Source organism: Telopea speciosissima, chromosome 8 (assembly GCF_018873765.1).
Source record: "Telopea speciosissima isolate NSW1024214 ecotype Mountain lineage chromosome 8, Tspe_v1, whole genome shotgun sequence".
In the NCBI taxonomy this organism is placed as follows: domain Eukaryota; kingdom Viridiplantae; phylum Streptophyta; class Magnoliopsida; order Proteales; family Proteaceae; genus Telopea; species Telopea speciosissima.
The window spans coordinates 4992575-5006140 of record NC_057923.1 but is presented as its reverse complement, the minus strand read 5'-3'; the positions used below and the strand labels follow the sequence as shown (position 1 = coordinate 5006140).

General features: G+C 40.6%; 1 protein-coding gene across 1 annotated transcript in view; it reads left to right on the top strand.

The window, feature by feature from the left end:
* Positions 1–12578, top strand: part of LOC122670716 (DNA-directed RNA polymerase III subunit 2) — a 148500-nt gene extending 135922 nt beyond the window's left edge. The window contains exons 36-39 of the mRNA XM_043867679.1: positions 654–738; positions 827–930; positions 3310–3438; positions 12450–12578. Coding sequence (XP_043723614.1) covers positions 654–738; positions 827–930; positions 3310–3438; positions 12450–12500 — 369 coding nt within the window. The 3' untranslated portion in view covers positions 12501–12578. The remainder of the gene's footprint in view (positions 1–653; positions 739–826; positions 931–3309; positions 3439–12449) is intronic.
* Positions 12579–13566: the final 988 nt, after the last annotated feature.

Sequence of the window (13566 nt, the reverse complement as noted above, 5' to 3'; positions counted from 1 at the left end):
TACCTTGTTCTGGGTGATAGTTGCAGTCCATATGCAATTGACTGATCCCCTTTGTACCTGATCTATTTGGCCTAATATTTTGGGAGTAAGTCCCTCTATCCTAGATGGTCTTAATCCTTGGGTTTCACCTTCTACAAACCCTCCTACCACGAGAACCAAGCTTTGCATCACTGCTGAAACTGTAACTACCACCTGGTAGTATTTGCAGGGCTTGGACCAGTCTCATCCCCCTTAGTCTAGGTTACTGTTGGTGTTCAATCATAAGGTCTACTCATTGTAGACCCTCCCTTGCAATCTCAATGACATGCCCTTTGAAGTGTGGTTGTTTTCCGCCTCCTGCTTTGGCTGGAGGTAGAAGACGACCCCCCCCCTCTTTTTTTCTTCATGCTAATTTATCCTTATTCATCTTATATTCCAGCATTACCCCTCCACCGTTCTATCTATATCCATTTAAATCCTCATCTTATTTTTTGTAGCCTTAACTTCTATTTAATTACAGAACTGCCATTCCCTCTACTATTTGGGTTGTGTAGCATCCTAATGGGCCCATAGCGATTCCGAATACACTTATCGAATCCGGGGTCACATCATGCTTTTCATGCTCGCTAAACCATATGATGTTCATCATATCCCTTTGTTTTCTTTGGAATTAGGTTCTCGATAAGATGCATGCCCGTGCTAGGGGACCCCGTGTCATGCTAACCAGACAACCTACTGAAGGAAGAAGCCGTGATGGAGGTACTGCATACTTAAATATTATATTTCTGTTTTCACTCTTTTACTATTAAACCAGTGCTCTTGTGTTTTAATTTTTGAAAATTTTCAGGACTACGACTTGGAGAAATGGAACGTGATTGCTTGATCGCTTATGGTGCTAGTATGTTGATTTTTGAACGCTTAATGATCTCTAGTGATCCATTTGAAGTTCAGGTATTAAGACAACTACGCAATCTTTGCCTATTCTAGTATATATGCATATAGGCTAGATCACACTCAGAGTGCTACAGTATTATTGAATCAATAAGAGATCAACTGATGTTCTGTTTTTACAAGCATATTTATAGGCTACTAAACAGTCTAATCTCAAGTAAGTTGAGTTAGATCTATCGATTTGGCCTTTAATACCTTCTTTTATCTTCTTAACCTGTTCCCTCCTTTGATCTGTTTTCTGGAAAACATAACATATCTGCTTTGTATTATAAAAGCTATGGTTAAGAGGATAAGGACCATATCACCAGTAAGGATAAAATTCATTTTTTCTTGATATATGAATACGTGAATTTATCATCTAGCTTTTGAGTGCAAGTTAATTAAAACAGTCCAACAGAGTCCACTGAATTGGATAATCATGCTTGGTTGATACTAGGAGCTTAAATCAGCTGGGTCAATTGGTTGATCATACCTAGAGGTATTGGGTTGTTGTAATCAATCTAGTGGTATCCTTGACCATTTACTGGCTGACCCTTGTGGCAATACAATGGTCATAACTTTCTTGCTTAATATCCAAATTAGCACAATCTTATTTTTTGTTGGAATGCCTATTCACAGACCTTTCAATTTGCATATATAACTATTTAGTGCTTGAAAGGAGGTTTTAGTTAATTTGTAGTACTCAGCCTAAAGGCTAATGTGGTTTGGGGCATTGATTTCAATCCATGGGTAATTCCTACGTGTTTATTGTTCTCAGAATCCCCTTCCCAGTGATACTTGGTTCATGTGACAATGACTCTCCTTGGCAAAGGTTATGGCTATTTAAGTGTAGCACGATGATTTTGGAAGAATACTTAAATTATGCCATGTTGGGATGGTAAAACAAAGTGCCTACAAAAATAAATGCCCATCGTTGACCTGGAACATTTATCCCAAAGGAGAAGCGCTCGATAGCCATTAGATGAAATTTTGTATTGGCCTGAAAAAGGTGACCTTTACAGTGTTAACTAAATTGTCAATGGAAAGTACCGTGTTTTTTCCCTTGTTTGGGGAGTGGTAAGGGGAAAAATGTATAATAAGGTAAGGTTGTCTTTCCCCCCTGAGTCTGTTTCATCTTAAATGTGGGTCCTACGAGGGGACGATGAGTCATAACCTCTTCCCAACAACAGCCTTGAATACTGTAAAAACTGTACAATAGATCCGAAGTGCAATGCAAAAAGACGAGAGAAAGGGGGGTGGGAGAGGGAGGTGTTTATCTTGGAATTGGTGAGAAGAAGGTACTGAGTAGATGAGTGAGAGAGAGATTGGGGGAGTCAATTCACCTTGAGCTCGCTCCAGAAACCGTTAAGGTTTGTCCCATGATCCCACACTCTGACCTGTTCCTGACTCCTGCTCGGCCTCTATGGTTAAGTACTAGCTGTACATGTGCTATTTGTGTTTTGAAATGCAGTTACCATAATACGTCCACATATCGACATGTATCTTGACAATGCCACAAAAGCAGAAAAAATGAAATATAAAAACTGTTTCCAAAAGTTACATTGTTCTGCTTCAAAATTTTCTTGTTTTCCTAATTTTTTGTCATCAGAATGTCTAAAGATGGCTCTATAATCAAATGTTGTTTTTTGCATCCCTCCCATTTTTCTGCTTTTAAAAATACGGAAAAAAAAATGGTTTTCAAAAAGTGTAACCAAAAGTTGCCTAAGCAGCTGATTACCACCAAGGTTTAAAGTATCTATATCAGGTATCGCATCGGAAGGGTGATTTTGAGAGATGTATCATATCGATCCAAGAGACGCTAGATATGTATGGAAATGGTCAAGAAGCATATGGAAATGCTTAGGATATATGCAAAATACAATTTTGAACCATAAAATACTATAAATAAGTAATATGTAAAATAAATCATGTATAAAACAAGTGCATTCAATTGATTTTATATGAAGGATGAGATTTCTTACATGTACTATTGTACTAATACGTATTGGTTAGTATCGGCAGATACGGATGGATACTTAAAACCTTGTATTTACTGCCTTAGAAATTAGAATATGTAAAGCTCTCCAAAAAACAGACAGAAAATGTACTCAACTACGCAGTGAGGACTTTAACCAAAGAATAAGCATTACTAAGCTGTTCTCAAATCAATGTAAATGCATAAACTGCTCCTATTTCCCATGAAATTAATAAGGACCTCTGCCCCCTAAATTGGGGACATGTTGCATTTTTTAAACAGAGTTCGCAAACAAAGGTTGTTCTCTTCAAATAGACTGTAGCACCTAGCTGAGTTGACTCGCGTTTGTGAATGAAAATTTCCAAATATGGTGTTATATTTTCTTAGTGCATAAATACTCTTCCTTCCTCCCCCTCTGCTCACAGGTTTGCAGGGTTTGTGGATTGCTGGGTTATTACAACCATAAGCTGAGAACTGGGATCTGTTCCACTTGCAAAAATGGAGATAATATCTCTACCATGAAACTGCCATACGCTTGCAAACTCTTATTCCAGGTTAGTTTTGACAGTTCTTGAGCTAACTGTCTATACATAACTAATCACATCTTTTGTAGACATATATAGAGGATGGTTACTCATGCATATTCCCAGCATCTACCGTTCCTTCTTTGTAGTATATCCAACGAATACTTTAGTTTCAATTTATTTTGGTTGCTGCCACCGTATATGTTGTGCTTAAGTGGCAATATTCACCTGCAGAGGCTTTGAATAATATAAAGTCAATTAAAGAACTTGCTAATGCATATCAGTAACCTTTAGATAGATGGCAAGTTCAATTGTCTTTCTTGATTTCTCAATAGGTCATTGTCATCTTTCATCAATCATTGCCTTTTATTTTTCTTTTCTTTTATCAGTTGCATTTCTCACTATATAAGAATAGAAAAAGATCTATAGAAGTTGAAATGAGATAAGTATTCGAAAATGGGATAGGAAACCTTCCCCAGACACCCCCCCCCCAAAAAAAATATGGAAACTAAATACTAAAAATGATACAAAAACATAGTTGTTAATAGAAAAGGAATTATTGAAGGGTGTCGCTGCCAAAGAGGAACAAAGCCAGGTTTGGCAAAGTTTGTTTCTGTCCAATGGGGCATATGTAACAGGGCGGGTAGGGTGAGTTTTGCAAATGCCGTGACTGACTATTAAATATTTTTCATAACCTGCCCCACCTTATGAAACGTGTATTGGGTTCATCAATGCATCCTTGTAGTATGACTTTTGAAGGGGTCATGTCTCCGTCTGGAAAAGTATGAAGATATTAAAAGCATCCTTTGAGTGACAGGTTGTCAAGGAGTGAAGCCCTCGGATGCTTGCCCCTAAACTGAAGACCCATCATTGTTACACACTTCAGCTGGTGATCCCCTTTAGAGCTAGGTTGTAATGTCTTCTGTTGGGCAACTGCATCATGGGTTGTAATTGTTGGCAACTTGTCTGGCAGTGTTTGGTGATGTTCCGATGATATTTGGATGATGCACATGTGTTGTGGCAGCTCAGGTAATGACTGGACAATGCAGACAGGTCAGATTCAGTGTATACGGTGTTGGGCAGGTTCCTGAGGCTTCCAGGCACATATGGAAGGTTATAGCAGTGTATATTGATGACTTCGCAGACTTGGAATGGTCAGAATATGAGTTGGCAGACCTGGAATGGTTAGAATGTGACATGGTAATGTTACAGGGTCAAATGGCAGTTTGGCACACATTCTGAGGCATCCTCGTCATGAGCATGGTGCCTCAAACCACGCTCAAAACTCTTTATATCAAGGGAGATATAGCCAAGATACCGTTCTGGCTTTCTGGTAGGTCAGGTGTACCAAGTTCTGGTACATGAGCATTACATAGTATTTTGAACTGCCAGGAATAATGTAGAGCCAACTAAAAGAGCTCGTCCATTTATAAGAGTCCTTTTGAGATTGGTATTGGTCAACAACCACTTTCACTTGTGCCCTACATGTCAGCCGTTGATTACGAAGGGTACAGCCCCGCAGCTTACAGATCTTAGCGATGTGTGAAGACCAGCATGAAAATGCTGAAATTTTAAGGCCTACCTTGAGAAGGCCACTAAGCACATGAAGAATTGGACCAATCAGAAAAGGAGACCGACAAGTTCAACATCCACCTTGTGAAGCTACTTCAGGAGCGATTGAAGCTTCTTCGTGGGACACATGAGAAGCTAGTTCATCAATATAAAGGACTGTTAACAGCCCTATGAACTGAATGCTTGAATGATCAAAATCGATCACCCAGGCCCTTTATTTATATTGAATTGAATTACAACTAATCAAAGTAAAAATAGGAATGCTGCCTCAGTCCTAATCCTATTAGGAATTCCTAATACAACTAGGAATACCAAAAATAGGACTCGGCTGAGGGAAAAACAATACAAAAGAGAAAAACAAAAGAAAGAGAAACATAATCTGACTAGGACTAATTACCCCAATCGGGTAAGTAGCCTATTTCAACACTCCCCCTCAAGTTGGAACAAAGATGTCGATCATGCCCAACTTGACTAGATTGGGATGAAACAATTTCCCAAACAATCCCTTGGTGAAGATATCAGCAAGTTGATCAGCAGATGTCACAAAGGGAATACAAATCAGCCCATTTTCTAACTTTTCTTTGATGAAATGCCTATCCACCTCAACATGCTTGGTACGATCATGCTGTACTGGGTTGTGTGCTATGCTGATCGCAGCCTTATTGTCGCAGTACAACATCATAGGAAGACGAATAGGAACACCAAGATCTTGTAGCAAACCTTTAAGCCTGAGTAACTCACAAATACCTTGTGCCATAGCCCGAAACTCGGCCTCAGAACTAGAACGAGCAACCACATTTTGCTTCTTGCTACGCCATGTAATAAGATTTCCACCTACAAAGGAGCAATACCCAGAAATAGACTTGCGATCTACAGAACCAGCCCAATTAGCATCAGTGTATGCTTCTATCCGTAGGTGACCATATGCAGACAGAAGAATTTCCTTTCCAGGAGCGGACTTCAAATAGTGCAAGATACGAAGGACAGCCTCCATATGAGAAGAGTAGGGATCATGCATAAACTGGCTCAGTGTCAGGACGAGTGTGTGAGAGATAAATCAGCTTCCCCACAAGTCTTTGGTCCGGCATTTATCAACAGGCTCACCCTCTTTTTCCTTGAGTCGAACGTAGGGTCCATCGGAGTATATGAAAGATGGCAGCCTAACAACCCAGTTTCAGCCAATTAGTCTAGGACATACTTCCTTTAGGAGAGAAAAATGCCTTTAGCAGATCTGGCCACTTCAATCCCAAGAAAGTACCGTAGTTTCCCTAGATCTTTAATCTCAAATTCTTGTCCAAGGAAGCTCTTCAACCGTCTGATCTCATCACCATCATTGCCAGTAACCACTATGTCATCAACGTAGACTATAAGAACAGTGAGTTTTTCACCAGTCCTCTTTATACAGAGTGTGTGATCAGCATTACTCTGCTTATAGCCCACAGAAATCATGGCCTTGTGGAACCGACCAAACCATGCTCGCGGTGACTACCTCAGCCCATAGAGTGCACGCCTCAGCCTGCACACTTTTCCTTGATTTTTGTCACAAGAGAACCCTGGTGGAATGTCCATATACACCTCATCCAGTGCTCCATTTAGGAAGGCATTTTTTACATCTAGCTGCTGCAAATCCCATCCAAGGTTGATTGCACGAATAGTATTTAACTTTGCAACAGGTGCAAAAGTGTCTCGGTAATCAATGCCGTATGTCTGAGTGAACCCCTTGGCCACGAGTCGTGCCTTATACCTATTCACAGTGCCATTCACCTTCTGTTTTACCACAAACACCCATTTACATCCAACGGTTTTCTTCATAGGTGGAAGAACCACAAGCTCCCATGTGTTAGTTTTCTTCAAGGCTTCCATTTCTTCCATCATAGCTGCTTTCCACTTTCCATCTGGTAGAGCTTCCTGCCAATTGTTAGGAATACGAACAGAAGAAAGAGAGGAAACAAACGCACGAAAGGATGGGGAAAGGGCGTCATAAGAAACAACATGAGATATAGGATGCTGAGTGCAAGTCCTGACACCTTTGCGAAGAGCAATAGGTAATTCAGGAGAAGGAACATTACCAAATGGAGAGGCAGGTTCTGGATCCGGGTTTGGCAATTGGATGAGTACTGGAACAACAGTTGATTGAACCTGCTTATGTTTCCTTGCATAGGTCTTCACAGTACTGTCATCAATCCTCCGTTAAAATTCACTAATAGTCCTCTGGATAGGAGTCTGGACCAGGGTAGATTGCTCCCCCTGAATAGAGATAGTCTCCCCCTGTATAGGAACCTCTCCTCCAGACTCAGGGGGAGTACTAGGGGCAGGCCGAACTGGTTCAGACTCGTGGTCAGCAAACTGTAGTGGAGGTGGAGAGTCAATAGTCAGCACATCTTCACTAACACTCTCCCCCTGAAGAGGTGGGGACACATAATATGGAACACTTTCATGAAAAACAACATCCATGTTGACAAATGTCCGGCGGGATGGAGGGTAATAACATTTGTACCCTTTCTGTATAGCAGAGTAACCCAAGAAAATGCAGCGGAGACTACGGGGTTCAAGTTTACCAGGGGACCTTGTATCCCTAGCATAACAAACGCAGCCAAAGACTTTAGGTGGGACTATAAAGGAAGAAGAGCCAAGTAATAGCTCAATAGGGGCTTTAGAATTAAGAGCCCGACTGGGCAGCCTATTAATTAAATAGGCTGCAGTAAGGACAGCATCCCCCCAATACAGGGAAGGGACATTGCGAGCAAATAGAAGAGCTCTAGCCACCTCTAAGAGGTGGTGGTTTTTTCTCTCAGCCACACCATTTTGGGTTGGAGTGTCGACACAGCTGGTCTGATGGAGGATTCCATGGGTAGCAAGGTATTTTTGGAACTGACCTTCCATATACTCTGTCCCATTATCACTCCTCAAACTTTGAAGAGTAGCACTAAATTGGGTCTTAACCAACTGATGAAAGTGCTGAAAACATGAAAAAACTTCATTTTTTGTGTGCATAAGGTAGACCCAAGTGAACCTAGAATAGCAGTCAATAAAAGTGACATACCACCGATGTCCTGAAAGGGAAGTTTTCCTACTAGGACCCCATACATCAGTATGAACAACATGAAATAAGGAAGAGGATCTTTTATTGGAAATAGGGTAATTTGAGCGTGTCTGTTTAGCCAAGACACAAGGCTTACAAAAAAAGTCTTCCTTAGTACAATCTTTAACTAATTCTGGAAATAAAGTTGATGAAGTACCTAAAGGGGGATGGCCTAGCCTAGAGTGCCATTTGTGTAATTCAGAAGAGAAAGATGCAGAAGGTAAAGCCTGGGTAGGTGTAGGATCTCCATCAAGCAGGTACAATCCGCCATGCATTTTACCCGATCCAATCGTCTTCCCCGAGTCCAGTTCTTGAAAAACACAGTGAGTGGGAAAAAAAGTCACTTTACAATTCAGGGATTTAGTGATACTGCTAATGGAAAGGAGGTTAGTTGTAAATTTCGGAATATGCAACACAGATGACAGTGTAAGGGAAGGAGAACAACCAATGGATCCTTTCCCTGAGATAGAGGAGAGGGACCCATCAGCAACTTTGACTTTATCCTTACCAGAAGCAGGAGAATATGTATTAAAAAAGCTGGAAGAACTTGTCATGTGATCAGTAGCCCCGGAGTCTATAATCCATGGAGTGGAAACTACTGATGCACAATGACCAACAAAGGAAATACCTGTACGGGCAAAGAAGGAACCTGAATTGGCAGCAGACGTAGTGGAGGCAGCGGATGTGTTCAACATATGACGTAGAGCCTGGAGTTCTTCCTGGGAGAAACCGATGTCAGCAGTGGGAGTTAGAGCTACACTTTCAGTGTGATTGGTTTTGTTTTTAGACTTAGCACGACCACGTTTGGCCTCAAAATCAGCAGGCTTCCCATGTAATTTCCAACACTGAGCCTTAGTGTGATATGGTTTGTAACAATGCTCACACTTCACAGGCTCTTTGGTAGTAGTAGTAGCAGTAACACTGTCAGAAGAAGTAATAAGGGTGGAGCCAGCAGTCTGTAAGGCTGATCTCTCAACTTTGGGAGTAATCATCATGGCAGCCCTTCGTGTCTCTTCACTGTGAACATAAGAAAAAGTCTCCTCTAAAGTGGGAAAAGGAACCCTACCAAGGACTTGCACCAAAAAAAGGTCATAATCATCATTGAGGCCAACCAGGAAATCATAGACCCGAAACTGATCAACATAAGAATGATAAGCAGTAATGTCATTAGTAGTAGTAGGTTAAAACCGAGCATAATGATCCAATTGCTGCCATAAACACTTGAGAGCAGCATAGTATTTAGTGACAAACATCTCCTTCTGAGTAGTATTTTGGAGTGTCCTCCTGATTTCATAAACCTGAGCACCACTTCCTGATCGACCATAAGTTCCCTTGACAGCAGTCCATATCTGAGTAGCAGTGTCAAAGAGGAGGTATTGACTGGAAAGGTCAGTGGTCATAGAATTCAAAACAAACGACATCACCATAGCATCATTGGTAGCCCATTTAGTACGGGCAGCACCAACCTAAGGGTGGTGCCAGTTAGATGGCCAGTAAGTCCCCTACCAGCCACGGTCAAGGATAATGATCTGGCCCAAATTAAGTAATTCGTACCATCAAGTTTAATGGCAGCAGCATAGGGAAGAAAGTCATTCCTAATATGACCATCTCCTCCAGAAGTAGCAGTAGTCATCTCTGAGTCGTCCATAATTCAGCCAGGCAGAAAAAAATCAGTTCAAAAAACTTGAATCGAGTGTGAAAGATGGGTTTTGAGATTGCAGAATTTTCAACCATCAGAATGGGCTGAAACTTAGGTCGAGTTTCCCTCTAATAGTAGGGAAGATATCCTCCAAAAATTAGCTCCTTCTGATGAGCCAATAAAAAGCCCTAAATTTGTCAAAATTTAGAAAAAAAAACTGATTGCAGAAAAATTGCAGGTTTGAATCAGAATTTGGTTTTGATCCAGATCTGCAGTCTTCAAACAGGGAATGGTGTAAACCAATAAGAGCAGGAACCAATCTCCACAAAAGCAGAAATCAAACTTCAGTTGAAAGGATAGCTCGATCTCTAAGGATGGAGGAAACCTGCCGGCAGATTTAGGTCACACCACTGTTTCTTCAATCTTCAATGAGGTGACATTGAGGGCAGCAGCTAAACTTGCATTAGATCACCTCATAGTTGCTGCCCTGATGGAGAGAAAGAGGCCGAGAGTGGTGGAGAAGAAAAAAACTGAAACAGAGAGAGGGAAGAACCAGAAAACCAGAAAACCTGAGAAAAAAAAGAGGGGGAAGAACCAGAAAACCAGAAAAGCTGAGAAAGGCTGCTCTTAGATCAGAGTTGGCTCTGATACCATGTTAACAGCCCTATGAACTGAATGCTTGAATGATCAAAATCGATCACCCAGGCCCTTTATTTATATTGAATTGAATTACAACTAATCAAAGTAAAAATAGGAATGCTGCCTCAGTCCTAATCCTATTAGGAATTCCTAATACAACTAGGAATACCAAAAATAGGACTCAGCTGAGGGAAAAACAATAAAAAAGAGAAAAACAAAAGAAAGAGAAACATAATCTGACTAGGACTAATCATAATCTGACTAGGACTAATTACCCCAATCGGGTAAGTAGCCTATTTCAACAAGGACCTTTCCTACTATCGGCCAAGTTTCCTACAAGGTGAACTCCCTATTTGGTTCAAGCACCTTCGCCCTGTTTTTCGTACCAGTTCCTTGAAGCCTTACCATGCAAATCCGGATGATCCCACTTGAAACATCTCATAGTGTCTGCCTGCTATTATGAAGTCCCCACTAGCAAGAGAAGTCAAATATGTATTACAGTCGAGTGTTGAATGCAAGTATTACCCAACAAGCCTTCTCAGATGGAATACCTTTTTAAATGGGAGGGCTTCCCCGAGTCCGAAGCAACGTGGGAACCTGCATTTTCCTTACTTCCATTCCTCGACAAGATTGAAGAGTACTTACAAGAGAAGTTGATGTGGGCATCAACATTACAAATGGGGGAGAATGTCCCGGCCGTTTCGTCTAGCATTGTTTGCATGGCCTATGGTTATGGCATTGGTGGGGCTTGAGGGATGGCATGGGTGGTGCATAATAGAATAATGTTTAGCATGACGTTTTAGATCTCCTGGAAAATTATGAAAAGCTTAAAAGCATCCTTGCAGGGGAGTGACAGGTTGTTAAGGAGTGTGACCCTTGATGCCCACCCTTGCACTAGAGGCCCATGGTTGCTACACAGTTCGCCTGGTGATACCCTTTAGAGCTAGGTTGTGATGCTTTTTACTAGTCAATGACTGTGCTTTGCTTTCCCACCGCTTGTGTGTAAAAATGCTTTGCTTTCTTTTCCTTGTTTTGACCATTAGCTTAGGCTGACAATTGCTACAAGGACGCTTACTTGAGTTTGTCCATGACGTGCTGCCCCCATTTCAAATATGATCTATACATAAAAATCAAAATTTCAGATGCCCCCCTGGCTCCACCCAAGGCATAGGTATATCTATGTTGTTTCCATATTTCAAGTGTCACCATATTCCAGGTAAAGTTTCCTTCATCTTCTGGATTTGCACACCTTAATGCATAAGCCAACTATTTCCTTGGATCAAGGGTTGTCTTGTCACCTAGACCACGTACTCTCTCTCTTTCTCTCTCTCTCTCTCAGGTGGCCATTCATGTGCTTTAGGAACTTATAGTTTCTAAAGAGACTCATGCCTCCACCCACCTCCCTTGCCCCAGCCCCAAGAGAAAAGGAGGTCCATGCAAAATTATTTTTCCTTACATTATCAGCAGCCCATGCACAAGGGGATTGGATTCCACGAGAGAGGGAAATTAGGAGAACGCATGCTGCACGAAGTGAAGTTGAAGTTGACTTTGATCAGGGACTTGGCTACAACCAGCACAAAGTCCTTGCATTTTTAGCAGGCAATTTCTGACTTCATTCAGGACTGGCAAGATAATTGATATCTTAGATTGGACTTTGCTTTCTGGATATTTATCCTCAATTTGAATAGCATTTCTTTGTTATCTACTATTATAAACCTCCTGTAATTCAATTGTTTCCCTTTAATGACTTTCTTTTTGTCAATCCCACCAAGGACCGACTTGCAGAAAATGATAATAATTGCTTTAGTAGTAGACTTTTCATAAATTTTGAATCATGAAGAATAGGTTTCTGTTGACATTCATAAAATGTTTTTTGTTTATAATCATCTTGTTTGAAGCTCAGCAATTTGCTGTTGCCTTGCTTTACTTTTCCAGTTTGAAATCTGGCGCTTTTTCGAAATCTTTAGGAAAAAACAGGCCCCTTCCAGTAGGAGTGGAGGTTTTATTGCCCTTCCAGTAGGACAAAACTGTGTTTGGTTTTTTGTCAAATGTCCTTGCATTTTTTTTAATGAATAATATATCCTTAAATGTTTGATCTTGTACTTGCAGGAACTCCAGTCAATGAATATCGTCCCTCGACTAAAACTGACTGAGGCATGATCTGCTTGGATGTTTAGCTTACCATATACATGTGAGCATCTACATTGTTGAAGATATGCTTGTTGCCAGTATTCACTTGAAAAAGCTATTCATACTGGATTAACTTATTTGCATAAAAAAGATGTCCAAGTTTCGCGAAAGCAGTGTTACAGGCGCATTTGAGAGAAACATGTGTAATAGCAGAGATCTATCCACCGCTAGAGATGTTGATACCTATCTAGAGGATACCTATCTAGAGGAACCCATGGGCATTTTGAGTTTGTGTGCAAGGAGAAGGGACAAATAGAAGTTACCTTGCATTTTACTAGACTATTAGGTATTTTCATAAAATTGATGGTTCTCTTTTTTGTTTCTGTTTTTTTGGTGATAGCTTTTAATTGAAGTTAAAATTTTTCTCAGACCGCACTTGGTCAGAATTGAATTGAAGTGATGAAAAACTAGAGCAAGGTTAAAATAAAAAGTTGTATAATCATTACCAAGAAAATTGTGAAATTAATTCAATAGTATTCTAAATACGGTAATTAGATTTTACGTGTCACTTGAAAAATTCAGTTATATTTTTTTATGAAAGATGAAGTAGCATTTAGTTTGTTATCGTGATTAAGGGATTTTCTTATTGACACTCCTTAAGTGTCAAATAATTTTGTAACCGTACTTTGCCAGATTCTGGGGTAGAGAGGGTTGGAATGAAGATTTGGTTTATAAGGGAGAGTTATAGAGGGTTTGAGGCCAAGTTGCAAGGGGGTGAAGATACATGGGGAGGGGAGTGAGATGCAGAGGGTAGAGGGACAAAGGGAAAGGGGAGGCTATGGGGAGAAAGTATATGAGAGAGAGAACCGTAGAGTTCTCCCTAGAAGATTATGTTAGGGGTCAATTTACAAATTTAACCTTTTATCTCCACTCACCAAAATGATTCATAGGACCCTAGTATAATTATCTTACCAAAAAAAAAAAAAGTTCTTAGTATAATTATGCTTTGATAACACCAATATAAACCCCCTCCCCACTTTATCCATTAAAATTTGGTAGGTTTGGTTCTCCCCTCCCCCCTCCAAAAAAAATAAAA